The sequence below is a fragment of the Sinohyriopsis cumingii genome, chromosome 4 (assembly GCF_028554795.1).
Source record: "Sinohyriopsis cumingii isolate HCF-2022 chromosome 4, ASM2855479v2, whole genome shotgun sequence".
Classification (NCBI taxonomy): domain Eukaryota; kingdom Metazoa; phylum Mollusca; class Bivalvia; order Unionida; family Unionidae; genus Sinohyriopsis; species Sinohyriopsis cumingii.
In genome coordinates, this window is record NC_142964.1 from 89331405 (window position 1) to 89356776 (window position 25372).

General features: G+C 35.4%; 1 protein-coding gene across 1 annotated transcript in view; it reads left to right on the forward strand.

Annotated features, from left to right (window-relative positions):
* LOC149801635 (solute carrier family 12 member 1-like) overlaps positions 1–24896 on the forward strand; it is a 39812-nt gene extending 14916 nt beyond the window's left edge. The window contains exons 9-23 of the mRNA XM_089955905.1: positions 1329–1436; positions 2094–2217; positions 2827–2928; positions 3783–3938; positions 5961–6060; positions 14271–14386; positions 15724–15854; positions 17046–17152; positions 17846–17985; positions 18880–19209; positions 20717–20831; positions 21189–21275; positions 23055–23166; positions 23544–23611; positions 23898–24896. Coding sequence (XP_089812031.1) covers positions 1329–1436; positions 2094–2217; positions 2827–2928; positions 3783–3938; positions 5961–6060; positions 14271–14386; positions 15724–15854; positions 17046–17152; positions 17846–17985; positions 18880–19209; positions 20717–20831; positions 21189–21275; positions 23055–23166; positions 23544–23611; positions 23898–24033 — 1932 coding nt within the window. The 3' untranslated portion in view covers positions 24034–24896. The remainder of the gene's footprint in view (positions 1–1328; positions 1437–2093; positions 2218–2826; positions 2929–3782; positions 3939–5960; positions 6061–14270; positions 14387–15723; positions 15855–17045; positions 17153–17845; positions 17986–18879; positions 19210–20716; positions 20832–21188; positions 21276–23054; positions 23167–23543; positions 23612–23897) is intronic.
* Positions 24897–25372: the final 476 nt, after the last annotated feature.

Sequence of the window (25372 nt, forward strand, 5' to 3'; positions counted from 1 at the left end):
TTTTTATTCACGGGCACGTTGTTCCAATCAAATTTAGTTTCACAATCATTCTTGTCGTGCTTGATGAACCCAGATATGGAACAGTTGCTACCCGAAAAACAGATGTCTCGACAGGAAGAATTTTTTTTGGTATATTTCGCCGAGCACATTTGCATATGTGGGACTTTCAACGAATTCACGAATGTTATCGCTTTTCATTGGTCCCCTAGTGCGCGAATTCGTACAAATGTTGCAGTGGCACACCCTGACAACATCTCCGCTTAAGTACTTGACATATATAATGTCTTTCTCGCGAAATCTATGTTGCTCTTCCAATACTTTCTGTTTGTCACGCAGAGAATAAGTTACACTGATTTCTGATTGTTGGTTTTTACTTAACATTGAACGGAACAAGCATTAACCACAAAAACACACGGTAGCGTAGCTTTCAAATTGACCAAAAGAGTTAAGATACAATTCAAAGTAGAAACTTCACGTGAAAGTGGTTATTAAATGATGAGTAAGGTACGTCATTATACATGTGAAACATGTCTGGAACGTACAGTATATGCTGAACATACTTCTGGGTTATGATAATTAGCATGAAATGGGAGGGGGGAGATTTCGAACCATGTCACTTTGTAGACGGCGAGTGGGTATTCTCAAATAATCTTTTTTGTTTTTACTAATAAACATGAGTGCCTGTGACTGCAAATGCTGTTTCAGATGGATTATAAGTTTACAGAATAACAAAGCAACTAATAATAATTATTCATGACTGCTGAAGACTAAAATAGCACGTATAAGGTAAGTATCGTTTTGTATCGATTCTCCGTCTCTTGTATCGATATGTGTATCGTTTCAGCAAAAGTATCATTATATATCGATGAATTGTTTCACCCCTAATCACTGTCCTATCCTACGCACATGGACATAATCAATAAGGTCACCGTCCTATCTTACACAAATGAACATAATCAACAGTCTCACCGTCCTATCTTACACAAATGAACATAATCAACAGTCTCACCGTCCTATATTACACAAATGAACATATTCAATAGGCTCACCGACCCATCTTATACCCGTGAACATGGTCAATAAGGTCACCGTCCAATCTTTGACATGCAAAACTTGGGCTGTCAGACTAAATAAGATTTTATTGTTCACAGCTAATCACGGTATCACAATGAATAGTATCATCATGGATTGTTTTCCCCACACTGTAATAACTGATGAGTTTAAAAAGTTTAAAATCTTTTACATTCTAAATAAAATTGATTAGAAATGGAAAAGTCTTTATAGAACATTTTTAATATTTCAAACAATCTAAAATGTTCATCTTTCAGATTGTTGGACTTGTATCACCATTCAGGCCACTCATTCTTGCCGGGATTTTCTCAGCCACGTTGTCGTCCGCACTAGCAAGTATGGTGAGCGCCCCAAAAGTGTTTCAGGTGACTAAATATTTATCCCTAAATTTCATCCCATGCATTAATAATATTAATATTTCAAAGAGACTCTATTTTCCTAAGAACAACATTGCATACAAATTTTCAGAGGAAAATCCACATCTTTTATTGGGGATTTTCTTGAGTGAATTTGGTATCGAAGGAGTGGTATCCAGCGATCAGATTATTTGGAAATATGGATTATGCAATCCTCCGTTCTTTAGTAAGCGCCGGATTCTAGAGTTTATTTCGCTGATTTATATAAATTAGGGCCAACCCCAACATGATTAATTATATTTTAATAGTTGTACAGCCAAGTACGCTTGTGTACGTTAATCATAAATTAAAGCATGTAAAAATATTCATTTTTTGTGTGTTTGACTACGTTTACACGTAATATTCATGTACATCAAATAAATATGAATGTATAAAATGAACCCTAAGTCCGCCAGCAAGGGATATCTTTTGATTAATATAATGGTCTGAAGTCCAAATCCAATTGAAACTTAATGGCAAAGGTTAATTTAGCGACAATCAAATATACTTTGAATGCGTTTAGAAGTAAAAAAAAATTTATAAAAAAAAGCTGTCAGAAAACTTATTTTACATTTTTGCAAATGTTGAACTACACTTTTACTCAAATTTTATACTAAATATGTGCAGGCTTTAGGAAAGGACGAACTCTTCCCATGCATTAAATACTTTGCGAAGGGATACGGTCCAGGTGGGGAGCCACGAAGAGGGTATATTCTTGCATTCGGAATTAGTCTAGCTGCCATAAGCATGGGTAAGCACTCCGCGTACATCTATGCGTCCAATTTCTATTCCCATGTGACTTATACAGAGAATGGCGGTTTACCATCCAAGATTGGTAATTCACTTTAATATTGCAGTTGTTCTCTGTCTCAACGGTAAATCTTCATATCGTTTGACTTCAATAATATTATTGTATCTACTTTTTAAATTGGAAGTGAATTTAGTACGTAGAGAAAAAGACCAACAATTTTCTTGAATGCACTTTTGAATTTGTGCGTTTAGGATCAGCTGGAAAGGTCTACAAGAGCAGTGTTTGAAGTTTAATATATTAACATCATAGTTTTCATAATCATGTTAACTTGTTCTATAAATTGCTTTCCCGTATTGTCAGCCAATAATCTGTCTTTATCGAAAGAAATTTAATTGTTTTGTACATGTATTGTACATTTACAATTACTATCCTCAAAGACAGAAAGCACGTGTATCACTTAAAACACTATACACATAAATTCGCAATGGACTGAAACAACAATGGCACATATAATTTATTATCGATTCTCTTAAATGGTAGGCATGTAAACTTGAATTTAGAATGACCTTTCATACATTTATGTAAGTATATATATATCTTTCTTTCTAGGCTCATTGGATACAATAGCACCAATTATTTCCAATTTCTTCCTGATGTCCTATGCACTTGTAAATTATTCATGCTTCAATGCCTCCATCGCGAATACACCAGGTATGTTGTCTTGCTGAATTTATTTTTAATGTCTACATATCAGTTGAGCAATGAACACTTGCCATCTAAATTTTTGCTACTCTCTTTACCTTTTCTCAGTACTGGTATCTCATTAGTGGTTAAATTAACTTGTGTCCTGTAAATTTATCAACCAAAGGACACGACGTGTGTCTCAATTTAGACATAGTTATCTAAACCATCACATCTCGCACGTGGCTTGCTGTTGCTTCTCGGAGAGAAATTAAATCATGCAGACCAATTGTAGGACCTTTCAAGTAACCAAGGTAAGAGGGCTTCCGGTTCGTTTTCGCAAAGTTGAATAGGGCTTAATCAATTCTGTTAAATCTAAACATCTTAATTCCGTACGTTGTTTGCAACCAGCATGAAAGTTGGTGTGAGGCTTATATTTTTTGATTCAGACTTTGATCCAAATATTTACATCAACATGTCTTTATAACATTCCCTTTCACCAAAATAAGACAGATGTTGAAAATTTAAAAAAAAAGAAAACCAAACCCAAAAACAAAACAACATAGAATTGCTTACGAAAGGGTGCGAAAAATCGTACATTGTTTTGGGATCTATTTTGCATTTATAGAGGCCAAATATGTCAGAAATAAACAAAGTATGCGATCTGTGAAGTTTGCGTTTCCTTATTTTTCCACGAGAAAAAATCGCTGTGATGTACATTCGGGATATCTGTATCAGAAATCCGTTAATCTGTACTATCTAAATATAGTTTTCCTTATATCATTCTTGAATTAAAAGTTGTATCTCCGATCACACGCACTCTCAACTTTCTCTCTCCAGTACTTTCAGATAATCAGCCATATATTGTGTACTCTAACGCACAGGTTTTCGCCCCGCTTTCCGATATTACAACAAGTGGACAAGCCTTCTAGGAGCACTCCTGTGTCTTGCCTTCATGTTTCTGTGCAACTGGTGGGCAGCTCTGGTAACATTTGTCATCGTCGCTGCCCTGTATATTTATATCAAATACAAGAAACCAGGTACTATGCAAACCTTAAATATAAGTTCACTGTAAAATGATGAGATATGGTTTCATTAAACTAACATAAAAAACCCCATAAATGCGATAAAATTGGTATGAGTGTCTCATCATTTGAAACAGGACTACATATGTTAGATAATTGTGAAAGCTTATTCTATTTTCTTTTCCAACTCATGATCGTAGTCATCTGTCGTCTTTGCTATGATAAAAGGTTGGGAAATTAAAATTACAAGAAGGTAACTGTTGAATATTGTATCTGTTGAAACATGTATAATTTATCTTCTATTTGTTTACACTCCTAAAAATTATACTAATGATAATCGTTCGTTATACCTATTTCCAAATAATGGAACACAATTTATGGAAGAATTAAGAGAATAAAGCCTTGATGAATTCGATATTAAGACCATGTACACCCCTTTGTCACGAGAACAGTCATTCATAAATTATTCTTGGGAACTACTAAATGTTGCTTTACCATACACTGTACTATCCGCATGCTTTCATCTCTGCTCCAGTAAAACGGATGCAGATGAACTCCATAATTACCAGTCTTACTCGAAAAGGTAGATTTAATTTACTCTAGAGAGTTGTTTAGTGCAATGGGTTTGATTTGACACACTTTTTGCATGTAATAAAATTATCTCATTTGACTCAGATAGTATCACTTTATTTTGATACTTGCTACAATTTACTACAATTTCAGATTCTAGGTTCCGCTCTAGATTTATGTGCTGCTTAAATATGTATCTATAACAATTAAAATTTAAATTAAAAACAATTTAAAAGAAAACAATTAAAATTGTTAGGACACCTACGAAAGATAGTAAATGTAAATGGAACTTCATTAAAATGTCACTCTTATCGATATGAATCAGATACAATTTAAAAAATAGATTACGTGTTTATGTTGTCATTGGGAATTTAATAATGGCAGAAGTGGATGATTTGGGACTGACACAGTAATTGTACTTTATTCGTGATATAGAGGTTGCTGTGGGATTGACACAGTAATTGTACTGTATTTATAATATAGAGGTTGCTGTGGGATTGACACAGTAATTGTAATATATTTATAATATAGAGGTTGCTGTGGGATTGACACAGTAATTGTACTGCATTCATAATATAGAGTTTGCTGTGGGACTGACACAGTAATTGTACCGTATTCATAATATAGAGGTTGCTGTAAGATTGACACAGTAATTGTACCGTATTCATAATATGGAGGTTGCTGCTGGATTCATTTACCTCAAGATTCATGCTGGTGATAATCTATTTTATTCTGGTGGCAATCTTGTTTCATTAATTAATAACTTAAACCAGACATCGCGTTGGTATTATGATTTTGCCGATGTTGTCTTTAAAAGTTTGAAAAGCATCTTCGGAAGCAAAACAGATTATTACTGTACATTTGCCAAGCCGTTACTGCTGAGTTGATTCATATAACAAGATGTGTATCTAAAATAAGGGTAAAGCAACTGTAAGCTGTAGCGTCGTCAAAGGAAACAAAATTAAGAATATTGACTGCAATGAACGGAACCATATAAAAACCATATTTAGAACAGAGCATAACTGAATTCAAGATAACGTAAAAAGTGGCGAATAACCGCTTACATCCAATACTCTTCTGAGTTACACTCAATACTAATAACGTCAACTGACTGCCTTGACGTGAATCTACTGTACAATTTAATATACATTCAGCAGACTTCATTAAACAACATTTCTTATAATCCAATAAAATTTTGAAATTAATGCCATTTTATTGTACATAATTTTCATTATGGACACCCCAAAAGAGCAATAAATGCAATGATTCCATATACATTAGAACCCCTAAATAAAACGACTTCTCTTTCCATAAAAATATGAAGAGGATAATAAAACATTATGAAATATATGATCTTTTCTAACAAATGTAGAATGAAATTCCACTTGTCAACTAATGAATTTGTTCATAAATTCCTTGGACTGAATGTAATTGTATCTTATACCCTGTATGATGTTTGTATTGCAGACGTAAACTGGGGATCGTCTACACAAGCCCATGCATACAACGAAGCTCTCAAATCAACTTTGAAACTGGTAAATGTGGCGGAGCATGTTAAAAACTTCAGGTAAACAATCCTCTCTCTTGATTTGCTATTACATATATATATATATATATATATATATATATATATATATATATATATATATATATATATATATATATATATATATATATATATATATATATATATATATATATATATATATATATGACCTTACAAATTGAAGGAAATAAACTAATTCAGGCCTATGAAGATAATAAAAATAAAAAGAATTTGCAGAAAAGTTTGCAGGAAAAGTAGAGTAGCGAAAGAAGGATTAATCGCCCACTGTGTCTGAAGCGATTGAAATTTCAGATGATTTTATTGAGACTTGTTTTAACTGTGAGGATGAGAATATCCAAGAAGAAATGAATTAAACAAATGCTTTTCGGCATTAATATAGGTATGGCATCTGAATTCATTACTCTTCAGTGGATATACGAACCGCATTATAAAGGCACAGAATAGAAGACAGCAATTGATAGATACTATTAATAAAAGCAACGAAACCGAAACGATTAAAGAAATTTTATGTTTTTGGATTTCAACGGACAGAGTCTGGCCCATCTCGAGTTGGTGCAGTATTTTGTCGTGATGGGTAATTTGAGCTCAGTTTGGTAATAGAATTTATTTTATTCGCTTTTACAAATGGTCTTGGTGGTGAAGAAAATAAGGAAATATTTTATCTGAGAAAGCTTGATTCAAAACGTTTGAGTTACCATAAAGTTTCTTAATGCACTCTGTAAGGCTCTCTCTCCGCTTAGTCTTGAAATCAGTGGGCTACCTGGTGCTGAGATAGAGATGAAAAAAACAGAGAAGGGTCATCGAAGATATAGATACATCTGAACTGTAGCAGCATTTCCAAAAATTACAGAAACGCATGCGTATATGCATATAAATCTACATGACATTGGGACGTAATAAGTACAAAGCTGTCTGCCTTGGAAAATACGAACTCTGTCTCAGAACATGTTATTACGAATACTGTAAAACACATACGCTGGTGTAACGTCATGTTCCAGGTGCACGGCCATGTCTTAAAAGTGCTATCGGAGTCAGGTCACATAATAAACTTTGCCCGCCCTGTTGATCAGTTCGTGATTACTATCAGGCGTGTAAAAATAAACCGACAACAAAATCACCCTTGGCTGCACAGACAGACAGACAAAACAGAAAAAAAGAAATGAACGAAATAATAAATATGACTGAAGCGATTGCAGGTTTTGATCCTGGGAAAATAGAAAATCTAAAACAAGTCACTGACGGACTTCTTAATTATAGACCTATTTGTTGATCCCCGTACATAGCAACACCATGGTGGGTGTCGCCAAAGACAGTGATACATGTAAAGAATTTTGACAATCGTTGTTTTGAATCAGCAATTTTATCGGCGTTATATCAGGCTAGTGATAATCAAGACATGTCTCGAAAATAGCAGCAAAACCTAGGTAGACTTACCTTTGGTGATATCGAAAATTTCCCGTGCATTTTACAATGCCACATTGAACAAATTTGAAACACTTAATACACTCATATTTTAAAAAAAATTATGTTTACGTACCACAAAGGCTTTTATCCTCTTGCATTATCCCCACTTTGTTGAGTGAAATGAAGGAATCAGAATCGGTATAGCACTATGTATGGATACCTAACCGACACAGCAAGTAAACTCGTAAGGAATATCAATGTAGACGACGTTGCATAAATGGATTTAATATCCATCACCAGCTCGCCTACATTTACTTTGGTGGTATTAGTGAAAAACCGTAGCGTACAATAATGCCAGGACCTTGTAAAAACATTGTGAAATGTACTGCAGTGCACGAAAGATTAAAGTCTTTTATATCATGTACGCTGATTTTGAATGTTCGAACCATTCAGTGGCAGACGTGAATGCGTCCAGTTGTTCTTTCAAAGACACAGTTGCTTCCAATATAGAGCAAACAGTACAAATCGCTGAACAAAACTCATGCTGGTTCTGTTATTTTCGAGTTAGTTGTGATGGATAAACAGTGCAACCAGTCCTTTATCGTGCCCATAGCGCTTGCGCATTAATAGTTAGGTGTTTCTTAAAATTGCAAAAATGGATTCGTCAACAGCTCTTATCACGAGCAGTCATAATTATATATGCTGGACCTGTGAATAAGTTTCTACTTTCACTGATACCAAAGTTATTGATCACTGTCACATCACGGGCGCGTTCAGGAGTGCCGCATAAAAATCATGCAATTTGCAGTTGAGAATTTACCCAAACAAAACAAAAATCGCCGTGTTACTTCAGAACGCGCTTAGTTATGATGTTAATCTAATAATGAAAACAGTAGTCACGACATCAGATTCACACATAAGTGTGATCCCCAAGAACATGGAGAAATATATGACGTTTAAGTTTGGTCAACTGCAGTTTATCGCTTCATTACAGTTTATGAATTCATCCGTAGACAAGATAGAGAGCAAATTACGGCGGAAAACTTCACAATCACTCGTCGATATTGTCCAACCAACACAGACCTGTTAACGAGAAAATTTGCGTATACATTCGAGTACATGAGTGACATGGTCTTGCTGAAACTTAGTTGCTACCGATGGAAAAGTTTTATTCAGCGATGTCTAGCCATGGCATTTCAGGAAAAGATTACGATCACGGAAGCAAAGTTTGGGTAGCATTTGAATGCAATAACTTCGGTGATTATAACGATCTGTATCTGCGCACCGATGTCTTATTGTTCGCTGATGTGTTTGAGAAATTTCGTGACACTGCCATGCACGTGTACAAGCTCGATTCGGTGCATTACTTGTCGTTACCGGGTATGGGTTGGGATACGTTGTTATCTAAAGCAAAATTGAGTGGGTATTGCTCACTGACATTGACCAGCATCATAGAGTGCTCACTTCGCGGCAAAATATCAATGTCAAGTCAGATATACGCTTGTGCTAACAACCCAAACGTGGAAATGTATGACCCCGCTGCCTCTAATAATTACATGACGTATCTAGATCAGAATAGCTTAATGAGTGGGTTCAGTGGATCAATCCTGCGCACGTGGACCGAAAAAACACGTTTGCATCAACAATGACCACGGAGACTTCTTTGAAACTGATGTAGAATATGTCGAACATTTACATGATGAACACATTGTTTATTCACTGGTATTAGATACGCTATGGGTTCCGGGTACAATATTGTCCCCGTATCAGATCGGTGAAGAATTTGGACACAAATACACTGAATGCACCCAACTAGTAACAAGTGTTAGGACGAAACGTAATGTGCACTGCACGTGCGAAACCTCAGCTGTATCTGTGATTGGGTATGCGTGTAACCAAAATCCATCAAGTGTTTGAATTTCGGCAGCACGCTTGGATGGCACCGTATATCCAGGAGGATACGGATCCCAGGAATAAGGCCACTCTGAACAATGATATATTTGGGCTTTGCAGAGATGTTTGCATGGTTACATCTGGGGCTAAACACACGGTCATCTTAATTCGTAACAATTCCAACACTGAGATTTGGCGCATTGGAGGTGCTGCTGGTAAAGTTGAGTTGTCAACACTGACTTTGAAGATGGCCGTGTTATTCCCTTCACTGAGTACAACATTTCGCTTGTTATCGTTTGTATAGTCTGAAGCCACTTCACCACTGCCGTTGTTTGTACACAGACGGCACCCATTAAACTGCTATTGTGGTTTAGACGGTCATACGGAAACTTCTGAAGAAATTCGTCATGTCTAAGCAGAACCTACTGCTCATATTGCACGTGCATATCACATTATGTTGTCGTATATGGATCGACATAAAAACATCGATACTGGTTTACTAATTTCTCAGCAAGATTTTTGTACGTTGTATCCGATTTATTACTTTTCATTGGAACATTGGAGTTGTTCAGGCTCTCCGTTGTTAATATGTATTTTCATGCAGGTGCGGTTACCGATGGCGGTGTTAATAATCGATGCTATGCTGTGGTAATTTCTGACAAGACTCTATTCTTGGAGGGTGCTTGTTGCCGAATGAGGGTGACTAATTCACCTGTGCAAAATATCGGCGAATATTGATACTTAAATTAAACATGTTAATATTAAAATAGTAACGTCATATCACGAAGTGAAGGTCGGTTTTAATGAAAAATAGTTGAGAAAAATAAAAACGCAATAAAAACAATTGTGGGGTTACACGAAAACTTCTCTGGTAAAATTAACCGGCAATGTCTTTGTCTAGTTGATAGAAACACAACTCGTTCAGCATAACGCGGCGAAACAAAATAATTCCTCATTGGCATGAATATTATCAAAGTCAGATGTGACAAATCCAAAAGACCGGTGGAATATTTCCATTCCTTGCAACGATTTCAGCGTTGCTGGCAGCAACGACACAGCGATAGCAAAAGATGTGGCGCTAAGAACTATCAGAACTGCATCAGTGATGGTACTTAAAAGGCAGTGGTGGACGCATAGCGTCTAGCAGAGCCTCTCATGTTCATATAAAAAGAAAATACCTTCAGTTAGCAGGGAAAAGTCGTCGAATACCATCGGGCAGAGGTCTTCGATCACCAATCTTGATCTACCCGTGATATCATAATCAATTAAACATTTGTGTGGTGTCTTTATGAGAAACAAACTTGCATCGATGGTGCACGCACACATGAAACCGTTATGGTCAACCTAGATTTACCTACAGGACAGTTGCTTGTGTGGCAACACCTCAACATCATGTGTATTTTGACTCGTATAGATTTTTCCCACAAGTTGAAGCTATTCATGGTTTAATCAGACACGATGCACCTGGACGACAGAGTCGTTTACCGCTGTTTTATACGACTATACCAGTACAAACTCGGTTTATAGATTCATATGCGGTCATCTTGTTTTTGAAGCGCTGTGTACACTCGAGCAATCAACAATCCCGCACGCGCTTAGTGATTTCATATTAAAGTACGTATAATATTATACAGAATGTATATTAACACTTACCAACATTACTGAACTCAACAACATGTTGCTGATGTGTATCTGAGCTGATTTGTTTAGTAGTCGTGTTGTAGACGCTGACCCAAGCGAGCTTGTTCTTTTTTAAGATAATACTGCAAACTTGAAATGTCTAAGGTGGGCATTCAACATATTGTCATTTGAAAGTCGCTGTCACAAAGAACCTGGCTGAGGTCGCTGAAAACGGTAGAAGCAGCGATAGGAGTGTGTCGGTTGCGCTTATCAAAGATTGTGTCAATACAGGAAATATTGCAACAAGAAAATATAATATTAATCAAATCGCCAGCGTGCCCGCATCACCGCTCCTGGTAACTTCCTTTGAAACAAACTTCAAACTGTTGACCAGCAAAGAAGAGGAAATAACTGATGGTAGTAAAATAAAAATTGGTCAAATTGTATTAGATACTGTAAATGGTTTTAATAAATCTAAATTGAACATGTTTACAGCAGTTGGGTCTGGATCGTATTTTTGTTATCTGGTTATTATAGCGGATGGAGCAAGATAACATCAATTGTAAATAAACGATCTCGTCCACGAGTAATAATTTCAATACAAATCCGACACCGGTCTTCAAAAATCTTTTATATATATATTCGACAGCTATATCGTTGATAGCTGAAGATGAAATTCGTTTGCAGCAATGTACATCTATCCATACGGTTATTTAACCGTCTTTAGCGATTGTGTTTAAGATTAGATTTTATCATTGTATATACGTGATGGACTCTGATCACGGTGTTGTGGTTATGGAATTTACCGACGGAGTGCTGGACCTATTATCAGCGGATGCTTAAATTGACGATTCTTTTATTCTACTCGCTGACGAATATCTGCGTCAGAATGGTGTTACTATACCTTCGTATACGCTAAAAATATAACCATGTTAAGCACCAGATAGAAATTGGTAGTTGGAACCACCCTGATGTATCAATGCCAACTAGAGGTCTCATAGGTGTTATAATATAAGCAGGTGAAAGCGTCGAAGCGTTGACTGCAGCACCAGATGCAATATCTCTCCGGGATTGGTTCTACAATGTAGTGGCATTCACCGATGTATCCTCCCCAATAACGTTTATCAGCGAATATTTTAAACCAACATTTACTCAACTGAGAAATGAAAGATATCAGCTGTTACTAAACAAGGACGCACTCGGGTAACATTTACCGGGCAAGGGCGATCGTTAGATGTAAAAGAGTGCTGGCGTAATCGGTGTGTTTTCAATGAAAAGGGTGTCGAATCACCAGAACCCTCAATCGTCGGAGACTTAAGTATTCTGGAGGCAGAGGTTTTCTATGAAAATTGTACCAGCAAAAATGGCGAATTGGCTAGACGTGCGTGTGCTTATCGACCTGCGTGTTATGATGTGACCGGACAAGGTCTGTCTTTCGTAAAACTGAAATACACGATTGCATTATTAATATAATAACTATAATGAACCCTCAGTCTTACCAACGTGAAAAGAATGAACGAAGCAGAACATCAGCTGCGAAATTACCAAGAGGACCGTGCTAATCGTAAAATACAAGCGCGCCCGTTTGGCTTTAGATGCTATTTGTGGTCTAGCTGCGGAAAGGAAATTTGGTCTTAGCGTGACTGAAATCATAGTAACAACAAGCAATGTTGTTGCACCAATCAGAATTATTGTCGGGGTAATATCTATAGTAACCTGTGTCTATGGTGGTGCTAAAAAGTTTTATATGCGAATGTATTCACGACTACGTGTCTATTCAGAATTGTTCGCAGCAGTACAGAGCAGTCTCAATACGATTGGTAAATTGTATTCAACCTGAATCGATGATAAATAATCAATACGGCTGAATTTAAAACAGTTCTGGCGGAAATGGAAAATCACAGACAGTTACGAGCACAAATAAGAAACGGCTCGGGTTGACAAAAAGGACAAGTCGAGTAATCTGCTTTTAAAAATAAAAAAGGATTTTATAAATGCCACAAAAACAAAAACATGTTGACCTTCTGCTGGACACAATTAAGGAAATACAGCACCTGCATGGTTCCGTTTCTGCAAGAGAATTCCAAGAACGACATGGAATAAGCTCAATCAAATTATATCAGTTATGGAATTCTTTCAAATATTGCCTTGAGGTAAAATAATATGATATCAATTAAAATGATTTACATCTTATAATTAATAGCCTTAAGACCCTCGAACAAGAACCACACCGATGCTGAGCTATGATATATTTGTGACGATGTTACATCCAATGAAACAGAAAAATAGAAAATATGGAGAAAACGTTAAATAAACGCCTCAAACTTGCAAATATTACAGCAAAGTAGTAGTAAGTTGCCCGATTTCGTAATTTTGGGGCATGTTTGCCACTGATATACGCCATATACTCTACGACTCCACAACAGGTCACATGTGTGGGTTGTAAGTGCTGATCATCAATGGAATGCACATATTATATTGATTGCCGAAAATGTCGGGGGTGGGGTGGAAGAAGCTGTGACGTGTATCAGGGACCCAAATAGGTTAAAAAAGGCAAAAGAGACACTTTGCCACTGCTATGTCTGTCGCCGTTTATGCTATTTACCTTGCTTAATGTTTAAATTTATTACATTGTGATATCCATGTATATTTTTATTTTTGTGTTTTAATGTCCATGCACACATTTTCACGGCTAATTAGCATCTAAAAGCGATGTTCATACATATAACCGGTCACGCTTGGTTCTGTATCATCAACTAGTGAATATTATAATCCTATCGGTGACTTGTGCGTGGATGGTTTCATAGTACGTGGAATGACATCAAAATGGATGGCCTGACTAAAACAGTTACGTATTGATGCCTTCGTCTGCAATCAGGCATGTATGTATCTCTAAGATTGTTGTCTGCCTATCAATCTGTTTTAAAATTATTACATAATCATACACATTGTTCGTATATGAATTTAGCCGCACATTTATAATCAAGGATGACGTTTCTGCTAGATTTCACGTTTCCATTCTCTTTTCCATACTCTGTGTATTAGGATCTATTGTTTTCCCAGATATTTGCAGCTGTGGACTCTTCAGAATCAATAAACTCAAACCGAAATTGTTTTTTAATGTCTCAGTCAATTAGAAAATGATTTCATTAAAATACACGGATATGTATTTGAATACCTTCCTATTTTATCTTTAATGTACTTCAGTGTCTGTTATTCTGGTATCTTTTTCCCGAACGTCGGTGTATATCGAACACTTGTATCAATTAAATATAGCGCACAAATTCTTTTAGGCCTCAGATACTGGTTCTAACGGGATTTCCCAGCACTCGAGTTGACCTAGTGGACTTCTGTTCAGCTATTACCAAACGCCAAAGTCTGCTTGCATGCGGCCATATATTTGAGGCAAGTGAAAATTAATCTCGTGTTGTAAACATGTCTCTATGGATTATCTATGTCATTTACATCAACTGTGAATAACGTGATGTTTGTTTTGTTAAACTGATATTATTAGCGTAATTTTGTTATTCATGGAATTTAATACATTCTTGAAAATCTTTGCTAAATTCTATATGAAGGAAATGAAGTACAAAACAATAGAGCAGATACTATGACTTACTATTGTAAATACCTGTGGAATTTAAGCCATTTTAACACATTCATCTCGATTCGTGTTTTCCCACGCCATCCCCATGAACCAACATGTATCCCAAGATAGTGACTTAAGAGTTGTAATGCAAACTTTGTTAAAAACAACGTTCCCTGTATTATTCAAGTCTCAGCACTTCCTGAGAAAGTGTTTATACTGGCAGGCCAACACTTACGTTAATTGAAGTACGTACTTTACATCACCGTACAAAGTAAGTATTAGGGTGGCTTAATACACATTTGATGGTGTACTGAAACATTATTTATTAACAATATGGGTGAGATGGAACACGAAAAAATCACTTTGGACAAAGTTAATCATTTTTATCAATATTTGACTATTTTATTTGAAAAAAGAAAAGTTCTGATATTGCAATTAGTAATTTTTATTGTTTCCATTGTTTATTTTTTTATATCACTTCTAGGGTATTACACATTTAGGACATCAGAGTATATGAAACATTTCGCCTTATGAATCTGTACACTGGTCATATCGGAATTTACCATCATGATCTTTACAATTGTCTCTCAAAAATCGACATTTTCTGAGGAGAACTGTAGATTTTCGCATCACTATATGGCAAAGTAAACTTTAACATGCTCCAATTGTAAAATATATTGGAGTTTAAACCGATCAGACACCTTATCTAACCTGTTCAAACAATACTTCCATTACGCATATAATCAAGCAATTTGTTATATTTTATTGTTTGTCTTGTCTCCTTTTGTTGTTGTCTCTAAAAGCAAAGATCCAATGAGAGTATCAAACGCTTAGGCTAGCTAAAACTATTTTGTATCATTCGTTGTCAGTTTGATGCATATGTCGTTATCAAGCCACGACACAATCTACTCTTTACTAAATCTAGTGCACGTGAAAGGATTGTTATTCGCCATATCATTTTTATAAGAAATCAGGGAACCACCATTGAAGTATATCGTGTTTGTGAGACGCCATCGTTTGAAAGGAATGCAATATTTACAAAATTCTACATTTATTCAGTGCATTTATTCAGTGCATACTGAATAAATATGAAATGTTTCGATTTGTAAATTACGTGTCCTTGATGCTGAATATGACCATGTTTAATTTGTAGGGAGATATGTCCGAGCACGTGAAGCATCTCAGGTCTACAGCTGCATACCGCTGGTTTAAGTCTTGCAAGGTGAAGGCCTTCTATAATAGTGTGGCGGCTCCAACATTCAGACTCGGTGTTCAGGTGTTTCTTCAGGTAAAGCCAGAGCTATCGATAAATAGTGTCTTTTATGCAACCCACTTGTCATGAAACAGAAGGCAACTCTGTTTTGAACTTGAATTTATTTTAACTCATGTAAAGAGGGTTTAATTGTTTGTATACCCACCTAATTACCTTGACGGCCATCTTACAGATCTTCCTATAGTTAATCGTCCTGTTCGATGTTTGCATCGACATATATTTTTTCACTAAAACTCCATACCAGTATACAACAGGTCCTAAATGATAATTGCGCCGATCTGACCTCCATCACAGCAGCTGTAGTGGCCATCTGAAAAATCTTGTTTACTGTACCTCTTCAAGGAATGGAGGCATTGTATTATGGTTCCCACTACAACAGTCCTTGCCATATGTAATTAGTCCTGAATGAACATGATGCAGATCTGACACCCAAAACGTCTGTGCCACGGTGAACAAGTCAGAAACCCAGACAAGTTTAACCTTGGTGTCAAGTAAAAGGACATTGATTGTGTTAGTTGTTACTTAATTGAGCTTTTGAACACAATGGGTTATACAAATGAATATCGAAAAGATATGGTATTTTTGTTTAAAAAATAGGTTCATAGTCTGCACTCTGACATTGATTTTAAGGTCAAATGCATTGATTTGGGTTTTTATGTGTGTTTGTGATGATGATAAGAACACGTATAAATGAATTAAACCCATTTTGTGGATATGTCTAAAGAGTATTTTGAATGATGCCAGCTCAATAATTTTGGACTTTTACAACACGATAATAATGTATTCAAAGGATTGATTGTCAGATGAAATTGTGATTTATGTTCGTTTATTAGAATTAAAATATTCACAAAGAAAAAATAATATAATAAAATACACGGACTCTTGTTTTAGTATCAATAAAGGCATCTTTGATTTCTTTATATTTTCAATAAGAAAAAAAGCAAACAAACAAAACTCACATACTTAATATGTTTCGTAGTAAAAGTTGTTAACACAAATAGGAGGAACATAATGTAGCGGCATGGTTATAGTAATTGTCTGTTTGATACATATGTGGTGTTTAAAAGTGAAACGCTTAGTGTAGGCTACATCAGTAGTCATCAAATTGTGACGTAATCGCTAGTATTTATTCGTTTTCCAATTAATGAATTACTAATGTCTTTTTGATGCGTCCGATTTCATTATGAGTGTCCCCGTCTATTTTAGGCATTCGGTCTTGGCAAGTTGCGTCCCAACACGATTATACTTGGCTTTAAATCCGACTGGCAGACGGCGGACCCAAGGAAAGTCTATGACTACTATCATGTGATACAGTAAGTTATATAATTATGATACCAGAGTAGTGCACAAGCAGTATTAATATCATCTGTCGTTACTGAACTATTACTAATAAAAGACATATAGAGGTTACTTTCATGACGATTCATTAATTTTTCACAACTCGGGTTTTCCTCCTATCTGAAAACAACCTGGAATATTTCATATTAAACCTCAGAAGGAGCATTGATATAAATATTTGTACTTAAACAATTATATATTGATCCGGATGTTTTTCGCTCACGTTTTTCCATTTTGTGTTTTTTTAATTATACATATCAAAACCGGAAATGCACTGGTCCGCCACGAATCGTGATGGTTTTAAGATGGCGTCGTCCAGAACTAGTTCGAATAATTCACAACAGTTCCAAAATAATATTATAGTCCAAATATTGAACACTTCTATTTCCCCTGAGCAGTCCAAACAAATGTTTAACCTGTCGAATAATATTTGAGTACAATATCAAACACACCTGCAGACGTACAACAGGAACACTAGAAGTGAGGATCACTTAAAAAATCACAATGAATCTGATTGTCCAGCTCTCTACTTATACACACCTAATATTGCGACTCTTATTTCACAATATACCGCGCGTGACCGATCACACTTTACATTTTTCGTAGAACTTTCCTATTCATTTGACCTATCATAATACAACTTTTGAGTCCAAAACATTGTTTTGCAGAGATGCATTTGACCTGAATTTTGGGGTTGGTATTTTGAGTATCCCTGGCGGGTGCGACCGTAAGGAAGTCCCTGATGGCCTCTCAGATGTGATGGATAAAATGTATGAATCGGACGAAGAAGGACATTCAAACAATACCAGTACGTTTCATTTATATTGAACTGCAATATGTATCATCTGTTATCTCAGATAACATGTTATCAACAATATTGAGCCATTTTTGTTTGCACCTAACCTTCGATCTTAAAATTAGTATATTTCCCGAGAAGTTCGTATCCGGAGTGATATTTTGACCCTATGTTTTCATTCTTAGATTTTGCTGAAATGTGATTCATAGTCAGTGTTATTGGTGGTTGCAAACAGAAATACCAGACAATCAGGTGGACAAAATGTATAAATCAGACGCGGAGGATTCTGCTCCCAATGACAAATGTTGTTACCAATATAGAAAATGTTTGTGGGCTTTGCTTGTACAACTACCAGTAATAATAATAATAATAATAATACGCAAAAATGTCTGGATGACCGTCTATGTTTTCAACAGAAACATGCAACAACAAAAAATCCGCAAACAAAATTAAATGTTCAGCAACGTTTTCCACAGTTTGTATTGCCTATAATGAAATGGTCTCTAAATATCAAGCATATTTATCAAACAGTCAATAAAATGTACCATGAAAGTCACGTCTGTTTAGCATGCATATGTCTTTAACAGCCATTTTTATCCATTCTGTTGACAAAATCATTCCATCGTTTACCACGAAATCTCCAGTATTTGCTTTGCGTTTGGTTGATGACTTGTGCTGAGAGTGAAAACGAAAATATAAACCAATATAAAAGCACACCCCCAACAAAACAAAGAAAGAAAGAAAGACAACCCCACACACAAAGCAAACAAACAAAAAGAAAACAGAAATATAGACCAAAGAAACAACTATCGCTCACAATAATGATTATTTGTGCAGGATTAGCATCCAACACCTTTCAGGGCCATCTAATGTCTATTCCTCTAAAACTTGCCATTCTAATTTCAGTCGACGCCCTGGATAACGATCCAGAGGATATAAACGCAATGGAAAAGGAAATGTCGACGAATACAGAGTCCTTTTCTTCCAATTCATCGTCACATAATGGCAATGTTAAATCACAGAAATTGAAAATTATTCAAGAAGGCGTGACAAATGAAGCATTTGAAGTGGAAGATGGAGAAAAGGAGACCAATTTTATCAGAAAAAATAAATCAAAGATATCTTTCACCATACGATCGGATACACCGTCTATCGATATCTCGGACGATAACATCAGACGCTTCAGAAAAACGCAGTATGGAACCATTGATGTTTGGTGGTTGTACGATGATGGAGGTAAGGTTTTATTACTGTATTATTGAGGATGAAATTGGAGTTTACATATTTAAAAATATAACTTTAAGATGGTATTACCTTATATCGGTTTGTACACAGGTATGAATAGTTTTAAACCTGAACACGTTATGATCTATACAATGTTCAACAACAAGAAGAAAAGAAAGGAGAAAGGAGAAAGGAAGAAGAATACATACATATTCCTATTTAGAACCACCGTGTAGTTTGTCACGATGCAAAAATCCAGAAAATTATGCCTTGCAAAACACTAGCTTAAATACAGATACACCAGTTTGTTGTCTTGATTTGCACGACTGGCCTTAATGAAACTTTATCCACTCATACATCATTATTAGTAGGTATGTTGCGTTATCAAATCATATGCCCGTATCAGTGATTATTGGCATCGTAAGGAACAATATGATCTTGAAACATCAGTACGCCCACCAGACAACTTTTAAATCATAATCGATGTTTGGTGAATAGTTATCAATAAAAACAACATACCTCAAAGTGTGCACAACATCACAGTGTGAAGTCAGGGACCGAATTCATAGCGAGGTAACGTTTAAAATAAATTTATCATTATTTTCCTAAGTCTCGATGCCTTTTCCACAATGACAGCTGTTCTTTTGACAATTTTGATCGCTATTGGCATCAATTATATTGTTTGATCGCTATTGGCATCAATTATATTGTTTGATCGCTATTGGCATCAATTATATTGTTTGTTTCGTGCATCTAAAACCCAGTCATAGCCAGATACGTTTGATGTGAAGACTTTAATACAAGGTTTGTATCTTTTCAGCAGCAAGGAAAAACAGCGTAAAGCATATTCATATATATAGTATCAATCAACAAAGTATATATTAAACCCAATGAAGGAGCTGATCAAAGGTCAATGTCACGCAAAACAATATGACGTGTTTGGAAGTCAGAGACAAGGAACTGTGTAAATTCTCGTGTTTTTCAAGACGTAAGATGAATTAGTGATCACTATTTTGAGGTAGAATAGGGAAATTAAGGAATTATCAGAATCTTCCATATGTTTCTGGGCAAGATACGAGATTTAGTCCAAAAGTACAAATTCTGCAACAGGAAACCTATCTTTAATGTTATTTATTATTAAGTTAGTTTGCTTTATTGACGAAGGAGTGGTCTAATCGATGAAGCGAAATTATAAACTTTCATACTGTAGGTGATGTGGTGTCCATAAATCCTCAAATATAATAGTTTCCTCATTCTATCATTATGTTAGAAAGGTATAGGATATTCTAATCTCCTAACTCTAAGTGGACTCGAGTTTCATAAAATCACAATGGCATTGAAGTTTCCAACAGTCATCTTGCATCTTGCCACACTGAAAATTTAAACCCAGGCCCAACCAAAAGCGAGGTAAATTACATACATATTGGAGATCAGCCTTTGGTAATATGATTGCGATGCAGGCAAGTATTGTAGAACCTATCGTTTACATACTTTGCTAATTTATTTGTCTTTCTTTCAGGTTTGACCCTTTTGATTCCATATATCTTGTCCCAGAGGAAGAGGTGGAAAAATTGCAGACTTAGAGTATTTGGTATCGGCACCAAGAAAGAGAATGTTTCAGAAGATGAAACGAGGTAACGATGATAAAGGGTGTTTAGCTATTTTAAATCAAGCAATGTATTTAATATTTAAGATTTGTGAAGATGTTAAACATACTGGACTCATCTTCGATCCCTGCATTTTCAATGTAAATATATAATATTATGGGAAGTATACATGGCTTTAATGTATGGCTGGATTTGATATTTAAAATTAACGGTAAATCTTTTGGTGTAACTCTTTCAAAAATAATAAAAGACTAAAAATTTGAGAGCTTTATGAGTCAGGTAGATACGAGAGTCCCACCACATGAAGTGTACAAAATCTGTATTGCATATTTTCTCATAGCAAAATATTATGTACAATACTAGCTTAATCGTATATAATTTCAGAATGGCCAGCTTGCTGAGTAAATTTAGAATAGAATATTCTCAACTGACTATTATATCTGACCTGTCCAAGAAACCACAGTTGTCCACGTAAGTTATCATAATCTGCAAATAGTTGGAAATATTTTTCAGATTTGTTTTATTATTACCTAGAAATTCAAATTGTCGTGAGGCTTATTCTACATTGCTTTCATTTCGCGACAGGTTGCTTTCTCCAAGGTATGTATTTTGGAGAATCGCATTGAATAAATCATTGCAAGAGATTCACGATTTTTCTGGAATTTACTTGAAGATGAATCTAGCTGAAGGTATAACCAATTTCATGCAATTCGACAATATTAATGACGTTTTTGATCTAAAACAAATTATGGCTTGAAAGAATTGCTAAAACTCTTTTAGAAAAGGACATGAGTACCTTCGGCACCATCAATTTAATAGTTGAATGCATATCGTTCAAGTAATATTACAATATTTCAGTAGCATGATTTATATTATAACAGTAATAATCAATAGGTTACTGCATTTATATGGGAACGTACAACTGAATGTTTCTGAGTAACTCTCCCAAGGTCGTGAAGTATCGGTCCAAAAATCCGATTTCGTATTGCATTATACAAATTCATTATAAGTAAGCGAATTTATGCCGTATTCCAAAATAGATTCACATGTGAAGATTCATCAAAACACAGCAACTATATTATTTCCCACACAGTACCGCCCAGCGACCTTTTAACTTCGTCGCGCACTCGAAATTAGTTTTAAATATTCTCGTTTTAGTCTACTTAAAAATTAAATTAAGAGTCATATTATGAATGAATGCGCATTGTAACAACTTTTCGAGTTGGTCTGGAATAAATTAATTTTGTTTTTCTGTTTCTCCAACTCAATTCTGCTTGTCTGTTTGTGATGGACTGGTTCTAATTGGTCAATTCCGTATTATGTACATGTGATTTGAACAGTTGAATCAAGTGCACCTGTGTTTCTGTTCTGTTATTGATTGTTTTGGAATCATAATGAGGGATAAATTACGAATTCTTTTTTTAGTGCATTCTGTGGAATTCAGGTTAAACAAATTTAAGTATATTTATTACCATTCTTATTACCAGCTAAAGAAGACGTACGTTTATGCCCTGTCACTTGCTTGCTCATTGTTGGAGGGGCCACATCAATGACCTGTATGGCTTCTTTCGCTTGCCTAATATTGCATCACAGTAGTTAAACGGGGAAATGCAAGCATCTGGTGTGTGGCAGTCCGTTTAGCCGTTTAGCCTGCCAACAAAATAAGACTTCTTCGTCGTCATGGCTTATTGTCTTTGATTCTCTTAGTTTCCTACCAAAACCTCCAGTAGTGTTTTGACTGACTAGTAAAATGATTCATATCTGATAGATGTGCGATAACACTGGTCGTAGTCGGAGACATTCTATGTTCGAAAAGTTATGAATATTTCTACCAAATAACTGTTTAAATGATTGAATTGGTATTTCCATTTTCTGCATCCCTCACGTTCATATATGAATATCACGTTCATTCATTTGCTTGTTCGAAATGTTGTTTTATGATTCAGTGAACTCGTCAACATCATTGGCTTTATCATCTCTAAATTTAAATGGACAAAACATTTTGTTTAGTTCATCGAGAACCAACTCTAATAAATCAAAAGCTAAATTATCTGCTACATGAGCGTACATTCTTCGTCTACAAAGTATTTTATAATAGAAGGTACTATCTTTAGCAAAACGTGTCGTGCAGTATGAACCCATGCAGTATTATAAATACTGCACACTTCTGTCAATGTAACGTTAACGGAGACAAAAAATGGGCATATAATAATACCATATTCTGAGACTGTAGTGTTCTCATATTGGTAGGTATAAGGATTTCGAAGGTCTTATACACAAGTGGCGACTACGGCAAGAAGAATTTCATGACGAATTCATGTGGAAGATATCGGACGCTGACCTTCTTTATCATAAGGAGAGAGTACGTATTCTTTATACATTATTCACTTGCATTGTCGGAGCAATGGTATATTACCTACCATTTGATCTGGAAGCGTTAAGCTTCAAAAGGAATTGGCTTAACGTTCGAGCCTTATTAAACCCAGGATATTAAACGAAAAATCCAATGAAGTAAATCGGAAAACTATTTCTAGGATGACTATTTGTTTTAACGTCTGGTTTTGAATTATATTTTACTATATGGTTTCAGATCAGTATATAATAATTAAATTTTAATGGAAAAGCAAATACGAACATTAAACTCTAAATACCAGTTCAATACATAATATACGCGTCAAACACACCATTTGGTTTCTTGTTTGTTCATTAATTTTGCATCTGAACTTTTATTTTCTCTAGATCTACCGCACTTTGAGGCTGAGAGAAGAGCTGAAAAGGTATTCTACAGAGGCATCGTTGATTGTTATGTAAGTATCAAGACTCTGCCCTTCAGAAGCTTTTCAGTTTACATCTTATATTATAATATGTAACTCAAAATGTATATTTATTTCATCATCTTTTTAAAGTGTGCTTAATAGTTATTAAATGCTCCTCGGATATTGAACTGACCTAATCTAAAGGATTAAATAACATTGTTAATTCCTAAGATTATGTTACCATATAGCAAATGTGTTCTCTACGTATTAAACAGTTTTGGTGAAACATTTTCAATCCACTTTGAACTTTGAGTTTTATCGTCAAATGTTTTATTAGGTCACTCCCAACCCCAAGAAAGGTGCAGTGTCCTGCTGGGCTGTACATGGGCTGGCTGGAAATGCTTACACGCGGAATGCCACCAACACTCCTGCTTCGTGGAAACCAACAAAGTGTTTTGACTTACTACTCTTGACGATGTATGCGTCCTATTTGTGCCTGACTATCAAAACAGAGATTACGCAATATTTGTTCGATTAACCAAGATGAATTAGCTTCTAACGTATTTGAAATCTACAAATTGTATTTCATCTAAATTTCTATCGTTTTAAAGTAATTTTAATTGCTTACTCTTACTAGTATAAAATTATAAACAATGGATGAATGCATGCCCGTGTTGCACAGTAAACCGATTTTACGCTATAAATATAAATTTTGCATTATCTTTGTTGAAGGTGTTTTATATACAAGATCAGAACATAATTTAGTCAGGACAGAAATGTACTTGTGATACAAGCAAATAATCATTTATCACTCCGTAGTGTAATTATTTCGATCAAGCTCGTTTTTTATGTAAATCTTTAAATAATCTCGATGAAGGCTTATATTCTTTGTACATATTGTGATAATCTCGCCGAAGGCTGGTCTTTTATATACATTTCGAGATAATCTAGACGAAGTCCCGTCTTTTATGTTCACCTTTTAATAATCTCAGTGAGGGCTCGTATTTCTTGTACATTTCGTTATAATATCGACGAAAGCTCGTCATTTATATACACCTTGTAATAATCTCGATGAAGGCTCGTCTTTTTTTGTACATTTCGAAATAATCTCAACGAAGGCTTGTCTTGTTTTGTACATTTTGAGATAATCTCAATGAAAGCTCATTTTTAAAAAAATACATTTCGAGATAATCTCGACGAAGGCTCGTCATTTATGTACATCTTGTATTAATCTCGATGTAGGCTCGTGTGTTTTGTTCATTACGTAACAAAGATACAGCTTAGAGTTTTGATGGCTTTTATATTAAAAAGATGCATTTATATGTATAATCAAAAATGCTGTTGTTTTGTTTTTCTCGTTCAACAATACGAATACCTCTTTCCAGATAAAACAATTATCGTCAAAAACTTGTTTTTGCATTTTGAAAAACAGGTGAAGAGATATGAAACAGAGCAAGATAATGTCATACATATTTTGAGATATCATTAATTGGTGATAACTGAACTGTGTAGTATTATTAATCATATTTGACAATATAACTGTTTAATCACATACACAAACAGTACAGACAAAGCTAACCTGAGGCTTTCGTCCTCACACTAAGGACTTCATCAGCAGACTGATTTTATCTCCACTGGCTGTCGATGAAATTTGTGAGCGATGTTAACAGATTGTCCCAGATGTGCGGATGGTTGTAACGGCTACCATCCCTGTTCAGCGTCGGTTTTTTGTGAAGGATAGGGAGAAAGTCAGTGCCACCACTATATTTGGGAAACAGAAAGAACATTGAAAGCGACATTTAATGAACATTT